General features: G+C 45.7%; 1 protein-coding gene across 2 annotated transcripts in view; it reads left to right on the top strand.

Moving 5' to 3' along the window:
* Positions 1–1981: 1981 nt before the first annotated feature.
* The window catches only part of ENTPD3 (ectonucleoside triphosphate diphosphohydrolase 3), a 28380-nt gene continuing 21474 nt past the window's right edge, over positions 1982–8887 (top strand). The window contains exons 1-3 of one of the 2 annotated variants that reach the window (XM_019727570.2): positions 1982–2077; positions 2847–2898; positions 6461–6588. In XM_019727570.2, the coding sequence (XP_019583129.2) occupies positions 2859–2898; positions 6461–6588 (168 nt within the window). In that variant the 5' untranslated portion in view covers positions 1982–2077; positions 2847–2858. Of the gene's footprint in view, positions 2078–2100; positions 2180–2846; positions 2899–6460; positions 6589–8887 lie in introns of those variants that run through there. The other variant, XM_074312578.1, reaches the window with a different exon arrangement.

Genomic DNA, 8887 nt, shown 5'->3' with positions numbered 1-8887 from the left:
TGACATGGAATATACTGGGTTGGTCTGGTGAGTGGGCTTATGAGGCTAGAAAGATGGAAAGGTCAAAGGGGATAGAAACTGTTATGTCAAACCCAGCTTTGTTCCATGAGGCCTGGCCCTACAGCAGGGGTGGGAGGATGGAGATGTGCAGAGAGCCCACCGAAGGTAAAGGACATGAGCCTCCGAAAAGTTCAGAATCATACATTAGACTTAGTTTTGAATTTCACTGAATTGTTCTGAATTTGCCTTTTCTTTTTTATACATGAGGTGCCTGAACCATTGTTGCAAAGCACATTTGTCAGTCTGCTTGAATGTCTTCCACAAAAGCACGTTGGGACAAGGCTTTTCCTAGCCCAGGACTTCTATTGCAAGGGACAGCTTGTCCTATATGACACCACACAGACAAGACCTGGATCTGTGACCAGAACCATAGAATTAAAGAAAAGCAATTGGATCTTGTAACGGTTTATTTTATGTGTCATCTTCACTGCATCACGAATTGCCCAGATATCAGGTTAAACAGATACTGGCAGGGTAAGGAGAATTCACTCTGTCTGACTGTGTTTCGAGCTGGGACATCGGTCTTCTCCTGACTTCAGACTTGGACTCAAATTGAAACTCACACCATCAACTCTCCTGGTTCTCAGGCCTTCGGGCTCAGACGAGCATTATGGCTTCTCCTGAGTCCCCAGCTTGTCAACTGCAGATCCTGGCACTTCTCAGCCTCCGTAACCACACAGACCCATTCCTATAATAAATCTCTTTATGTGCATATCCTACTAGTTCTGTTTCTCTGGAGCACCTAGACTAATGCAGATTTTTAGAAATATCAAATAGAAATGATCTTTGTCTACAAGCCACCACTTATGAAAATGTTACAAAACCATAGATTCAGAGAAAAATTGTTTGCTCCTTGTGCTTTATTTTTTGTTGGAACAACAGAAGAATCTCAAGAAAAGCGAGGTAATGAATTTCAGTAGAATTTAAGTTTGGTTGAAATGGTGGAGGTGAGGACTGCTTTGCAGGAGAGATGGAATTAAGGTTGTCTGGGGCACACACACACACACACACACACACACACACACACCCAGCTTGAGACCTTCCTCTCTGGACTTAGAGGCACAGCGGCCTAGCTCTTGAGGAGAGGGCAGCCTTGCCTAGGTCGTAGCGGGGGTTCAGCTCTTTCTTCCAGAGAAGCAGGAGCCATAAGGAGGGATGGTCCCACAGAAGCCTCGTTGGGCCTCTTGCTGAGATTATTCCCAGGGTCCCTGGGGCCACTCAGGGGGCCGGGAGGCTACCTGCTGCTGCATTAAAAAGACTCCTGGGGCAAGTGAATCCTGCATTTTTATCCTGACTGGCCACCATCCTATTTGGCCTCTTCCAGGCAGTACTTGTCCTAAATTTTGGCCTAATGACACCCATCTTCAATGGGGTGGGGGAGAGCACTGCTCAATAAACAGTGAGAATGGCTGTGGGCGTGGCCAGGGCAAATCTGCTAAAATACTGAGACAAGATATCTCTGCATTACTTTGGGCTTTTGGCCCAGGTGACCCAGGGATAATCCTGCCACCTACTCACCTCATACCCAACATTACAGGTGTTGACTGGCCACCACTCCACGGAAAGTTGAGCACAGGGCCCACTTGTGCACGCCCACGGAGTGCCCAGTCTCTGCTCTGCCCCCCTCTCCCCCAATTCCCCTCCACTTAGGCTTGGGGTGACAGCGGAGGAAACTAGAAGAGAGATCAATAGGTTCTTGTACTTGATAGCTATGGAAGAGGGAGGCAGGCAGTGGACACCTGCCCCACTTCCCCAGGTAGGCCAGGCGGGTTAGGGTGGGGGGGCGAGGTCTCGCAAGCCTCACCCCCTTATACTTTGGGTTGGGGCGATGGAGAAAACTAGAAGAGGGAAGGTGAAGAGGTGCTCAGCCCTGACGCGGCCAAGGGGGCGGTCCCTGGCCACGAATGCCCCGCCCCGCCCCGCCCCCCCGGGCGCCTCCGCAGCAGCTTTCTGCACGCTGGCTGCCTGCTACCACTGCGGCAGCAGCGGTCGCCTTCCTCGGATCATCCGCGCACAGGTGAGGACAGTGGACCCCGCTCTCGAGCGGCCAAGGAAGGATCGGGAACCTTCGTGAGGCTGAGAGCTGGGAGGGAAGGAAACAGAATCGGATTTCGCGGAGGTCCGGAATGGGGGACCGATGGACGCGAGCCCTAAATGCTCGGGAGGCGGGGAGGTGGTCCCTGCCATGCCCCAAGAGGTGAACGTGTCTTTACCGAGCGGCTCTGCGGGTCCCGAAATGCGCTGGGTGCTTAGATGTGTCTGTGTGGAGACTGGGGCCTCCCGTATCCCGGAGCGCCGGCGCCTGGGGGGGCCCCGACACCCTCTAGCAATTGTTTCCAACCAGCGGCTTAAAGATACCCCTCTGGATCTTGAAAGGGCGGTCCCCACGACCACACACAGAAACCTTCCTTGCTGCTGTGCTTTGAAGCAAAGCCCTGCCTCCGCCCCTGTGGGTGCCTGTTAATAACAGGTGCAGGATTTGCTTTGCCCCTGGGTATTGCGGACGGGTGGGAAAGTCTGCAGGAAAAAATAGATTTATTTCTGATTTTTTTTTTTTCAGTTTAAAATTTCAGCAAAGCCGTTCTTTTCCTCGTATCTGGCGAGGTGACACTAGAATTTAAGCTCCAGCTTTGGGTCTATCACTGAAGTTCTAGGTTCACCAACCCCTAACCTCCAACCCTGCCCTGTGAGGTTTTGGTTTGTTAGAAGTGGGTTTGTGTGCACGTTTTTTTAACTTAAGTCAGGGGCCATAGACTAATTGTCATTCTGTGTTCTCTCACCTGCAGCCGGAAGGAAAGATGTTCACTGTGCTGACCCGTCAACCTTGTGAACAAGCAGGTTAGTATCTCAGCAGGTAGCCCGCATGATTTTGTCTAATTGCATGAGAATCCCAGCTTCACGCCACAGTTTCTTACCCGTGTCCCCTGCCCGTGACTGTTTAACTTCTTTGGTTTGAGACTCTGTAGCTCACCGCACTTTCACCACAGGCATTCCTCAGATGAAAGTAATGCTTTTCATCAAAGCTACGCTAAACAAGGACTAACATGTGTGTGTCACTTAAATGGTTTTTCCGGTTTGTATAATCCATTAATTTGGCCCATGTGTTTCCCTTACCCAACTGTACCTAAGGTTTGCTTTAGAATATTGTTGATTTTGCGATGAACTTTAAAATACGTGGATCTTTCCTCTGTTTCCATCCAAGTGGTGTTGCTAGCACAGCGCGTACAGCGTCCCCCATCCCCCACCCCCCACCCCCCACCCTGGGTCGGCATTGTTACCGCTGATACTGCAGGCGCACTTGCAGAATTTACACACACACACACACACACACACACACACACACACACACACACACACACTTCCAAGCTTGCCCCCACTGCCTGCCTCTGGAGCACTTTTTGCAGTTGCTCAAGTGGAAGCTCAGAAGGCTCCCGCCTCTCCACTCTCAGGTAGGCACTTTGTAATTACGGTGTTTGTCCAATCAATGACAGCCCAGCTCTAGGCGCGTCCCCTAAATGAGTGAGTCCTGGTCTAATCCACTTTGCTTTGTGATAGGCTTTTCTGCTGGGGCAAGGGTTTCTTCAGGTAATCATAGCTTTTTACCTAAAAACTGCTGAAACATGGCTGTGGAGGACTTAGGATGCCAGCTGCATGGCTGCGGTCAGGAGACTGCTTACATATCAGATGGTTTTTAGTCGTGCCCCTAAAAAACTGGGTATTCTTATCTCCCAAAGATTATGATGTTAGGGTAGTGGGGGCAATTTATACAAATCTTTTTTTTTTTCTAAAGGTAAGTTGTACCTAAGGAGCTTTGATTTGATTTCCAGGCATTCCCCACAACACTGTGAAATTTTAATGCATAAACTGCAAACATCATACATATAAACTTGTCACATTCCTTTTAACTTGGCAGATCAGGCCTCTGCTATGTCTTGTTAGGGGGGAGAGTCCTTTAAATTGACATTGACATGTGGAATCTTTAAAAATTGATACAAAAGTTTGCTTCTGTGAATCAATTGGTTCCTGGCTGGCTCATGTACTTTTATCCGGAATCACAGAAGAGTTATGTAGGACCCCTACAGAGGCTCTGAAGTTCAACGCCACGGTGGTTATCCCCCTTCCAGTTGCTATCACAAATGATGCTTCAGTGAGTAGCTTTGTGTGTGTCATTTTACACATGTGGGACTAGTTCTGTGGAATAAATTCCCAGAAGTGGGATTGTAAGTCAGATGATATCCGTACACATTTGCAATCACTGTCAATCAACATTGACAAGTTGCCCTCCATTGATGCTGTGTCAGTTTACACTCCCCGTGACAACGTAGGAAAATTAAGTTCTTAAGTGACCACTTTTGACATTAGAAAGTGTCTGTGGCAGCATCTATACTGCAGAGGGATCAGATGAGACAGAAAGGTTGGCTATTCTGAGCCATTGAGATGCACCTGCATGAAGGACTGCCCCAGAGTAGTGAGTATTGTGATGTGATTGGATACTGGGGCTGAATCTAATTCTATCATGGTGGTATACATATGCCCTTTTCTCCTTCCAGGAAAATGTCTCCTGAAAGTAACAAAGGAGTAAAGCATAGGTCATGATGATCTTAGAGTAAATGTTCTGGAATAGGACAGGATCTACCCCATTTCTGTTCAACAGAACTTCCCACAATGATGGAAATGTTCTATACCTGCCCTGTCCAATGTGGTAGCCACCAGCCATGTGTGGTTGTTGAACACTTGAATTATGGCCAGTGAGACTGAGGGATTTTTTTAATTTTATTTAATTTTAATTATATTTAAATACCCTATGGTGAGAGACATATTGGAATTCTGTGAATCTAGTGATCTTTCTATTATGCCAGTATTCATCATATTTCAGCCACTTTGTGTCACCATTATATTTATGCCATAATAGTTCTACCAAGAATATTATATAGTCAAATTTTAATTGACTGTCTTGTTATCTTTTTTAAAACAATAGGTATAATTTATATATAGTGAAATGGCTAGATCTTAAGTTGTGCACCTAAGTTGGGTATTCTTGCCTTCCATAATGATACATTTTTAGGATAAGGGCAATTTATAAGAATCTTTTTTTTTTTTCAAGTGAAATTATACCTAAGGAGCTGATTTACTTTGATTTTCAGGTTTCCCCCCAAAGGCCTTGGAAAGGTTTGATGAATTTTGACATAAGCATACATCCATCTAACCCACAATCCTATTAAGATATAGAGTACTTCCTTTACCCCAGAAAGTGCCCCCCAGGTGTCCCATGAATCCCTGTTCCCAACCCCCGCGCCATCACTGTTCTGATTTCTGTCACCTGCCTATTTTAGAATTTCCCATAAATGGAATCATTTCAATGCAGTACAGTACTAGTTTCTTTCTTTTTAAAAATCTATTTGCTACTTTATCTACAAAATTTTCAGTAGCCCACATTGGTCTCTTAAGACTCAAGTAAATGTCTGCTTTAATCATTTAGTTAAGCAATATTAGTTTAAATTTTATAAATAAACATAGTTTATTTTTTATATATTATATATTATTATACAATACATAGAGAATAACATAATTTTCTTTACTCAGGCTCTATATATTTAGTTTAAGATTATTCATGTGTTTTATTTTATTTTTTGCTTTTAAATGGATAAAGATACTGTATATGTATCTTTACATATACAGTAAAGATACTGTATATGTATCTTTCCATTTGGGAGGAAACACGCAGAGTGGGGTCTAGTTAGCATTCAATTGTGAAGATGTAGGTGAGACCTTGTACCTTCATTGTAGACACAGGAAAAATGACTGTGAGTTCTTATTGGGAACCCAAATACTTTAGAACTTCAGACATGTCACCATTTCTTTAATAATAAATCACCATGTAATGAATTTTAAAGTAAATTGTGGATTTAAAGATTTCAGCCAGGAGACACCTACAAAAAATACATTAATTAATTTGAAAAATAAAGTAAATCATTGATTACATCTGAATTACAGTATTAATTTTCTAATTTATGTGAGATTATTTTTAAATGAAATATTATATCACCTGCTTTATTTTTATTTTGAATATATCACCCCATGTTTTTCGAATTTACACTGAAACAAACATTACTTGTAAATCATCTCAGAGACAACCAGTAATATGTGTAACACACTTCGGGAAATACCAGAAAGCTAAACTATGGACACCTTTCTGCAAATACTGTTTTAATCCACTCTTTGGAGGAAAGATAAATGAGTATTGGAGCCCTGTTACTGCTCTGCCTTAAACGTGTGGATCTCACTAAAGTCTCAGAGCAAGTGATTCATGTACAGTTATGCACTTAGCCCATGGGCCAATGAAGTCCCATGCTTTGTTCCTAATTTCCTCTCATGTGTCTCCTGGGTCTTCCCATTTTAGGCCTCAAGGCCCTCTCTCGAACTCCAGCCATCATCGCCTTGGTGGTCTTGCTTTTGAGCGTTGTGGTTCTCGTGGCCATCACACTCATCCAGATTCACCAGAAAGAGGTTCTTCTTCCCGGACTGAAGGTAAGTGTGAAGGGATTGGCATTGAAGGGAAGGAATGGGCTACGGTATCAATTATTCTACAGCCATGAGTTAGAAGACAAGAAAACCCTTTCCCCTGTGTCCAGCCGGAGCCAGGGAGATGGTGTAAGACCCAAGGGAGAAGGTCTGGATGTGTTGGGTTTGTGATGCTTGAGGCTACAGATGGAGAGTGGTGACACCTTCTCCAAGGACTGTGTGCCCTTGCTTTGCCTCCTGACTGTCGGAATCAGAGCTAGACTTTGTAGCCAGTAATTACAGATGGCTACCAAAGATTTACCCGTTTCCCCCAGAGCACACAACCCTGATCGTGAATGGAGATCAGGAGACCCAGGCTCCGCTTAGGGCCTAGCCTGGGTGAACAAAAGGTCAAGGACTTGAAAAGTTCTCCTTCAGCTGTATTTGTGCTACTTCTCTGAGGGGTAGAAATGTGCCAAGATCCCTCTGACTTCCCCCACACACACACCCAAAAGTACCCAGGACCTGAGGCGCAGTTCCAGAGGCCCCTCTCCGCCCTGGATAAGTCCATCCCCGAACGCTCTCCTTGGTGATCTCTGGTAGGATGAGAATCATATTTATCACCCCAGCCTCGGCTGTGAGGATGACGGGAGGTGATCCCACGAGGGACTGTCACGTGACAGGTGAAGAGAGTCAGTGAGTCCTTCAAGCATTTTGGGTAGAGGTCAGCAAACTTTCTGTAAAAGGCTACATAGCACATAGTTTAGGCTTTGAGGACCATTTAAAGTCTCTGTTGCACATAGCTTCTTTTGTTTTGGTTTTGGTCTTAGGACTCTTTAAAAATGTAAAAACCCTTCTTAGCTGGGAAGCAACAGGAGGGCGGGCAGCCTCTGCAGTGCCTGTTACCCAGCAGGTTACCACGGTGGGCACCCGGGCCTCAAACGCTGGTCAGTGCAGAACTCACCTCAGGCTTGTCCTCTGCCAAGGGGCGTAGAGAACACCTGCCTCTCAGCTATCCCACTCCAGAGCCTATTTACACACCAACTTCCATCAGTCATCAGCTGAGAGGCTGCTTCCCGGGGAACGTTGACTCCCAGTATTTCGGGCATATCGTGTGCTCAGGTTGACTCAGGCCCTGGAGGAAACGTTCAGGCAGGTGGGAAATGCATGCTGGGACATGATGGTGGTCAGGTCTGAGGGGTTGTGGGCAGGGAGCCCTCCGTGACTGTTCCATGTGCACACAATTATTAGTCACCCCATTTTGCAGATGAGGAAACAGAAAAACAGACAGAACAAATAGCTTCCCATGGTTCTACAGATTGAAAAGAGCAGAACTGGCAGAGCAGGGAGAAAAGAGAGCAGAGAACATTGGCCTTAATTAAGCAAGAGGTTGGAAGGACCAGAAGACGCACCATCACTAATTAGCAGACAGTTCAAAGGGGGATTTTTAATCTCTTCAGAATCTTGCTGTCAGGCCCCGGTCACAGTTGTGGGGGACAGGAAGTTGTATAACATTGGAATATTGGCTCAGAGGCCCAATCTGTCTAATTGGGTGGATTACGTGTGAGCAATAACAGATGTTCGGGACCAGCTGAACTACGAACAGAATGACAGCCTTGGAAGAGAACACTCCACATGCAGCTTTTCTCAGGGTGTTGAGACCAATTTCCTTTTGCAGTGTGTGCTAAGCGGGGGAGGGCGGTTTTGGGGTGAAGTTGAATGAATATGAGGCCTTTTTCATTGCCATGTTAGTTTTCATACCATGAGCCCTGTTTTGCTTTGTGTGCACCTGACAGTTGGCTACAAGGGACCAGCTCCACAACGGCCTATTTTTTTTGGGGGGAGGGTGCTGGAATGTTCCTCAAGACCCTCATGGAAGGTCATGATATCTGGCAATTAAATCCATCTTTGGCTTACCTGACCTTGGTTTATTTGAGTTTGAGAGCAGAACTATTAAAACTCAGTCAAGGGTTGAAATGTCCCCAGTCCCTTTTTCATTGTTACCGGTCTGACCTGCTCTACCAGCTTGAAGAGTAAATAGGATGGCATCACTTTTATTTTTCACTCAGGCCCCCACCTGCGTTTTTATCATTAAGTCCAATATCTTCCTCATTAGGCCCCACCATCCCCACCTCCAATCAGTAATAGTCCAGAAGCCCAGCAGTTTCTCAGTCCAATATGATGAATACCCCCTGCCATTGCCTCTTGAAGCCACATGATGTCACTGTTGAAGAGGGGCCTGCGTTGTCTCAGGGTTTCAGGGGCCAGGTTTCTCTGCTGTGACCTGTTTGGGTCACATTGGTTCCCCATATTGGGAAACTCTCCC

This window comes from Rhinolophus sinicus, linkage group LG10, assembly GCF_036562045.2.
Source record: "Rhinolophus sinicus isolate RSC01 linkage group LG10, ASM3656204v1, whole genome shotgun sequence".
Taxonomy (NCBI): domain Eukaryota; kingdom Metazoa; phylum Chordata; class Mammalia; order Chiroptera; family Rhinolophidae; genus Rhinolophus; species Rhinolophus sinicus.
The sequence above is the reverse complement of the archived record's forward strand: the minus strand, read 5'-3'. Positions and strand labels throughout refer to the sequence as shown.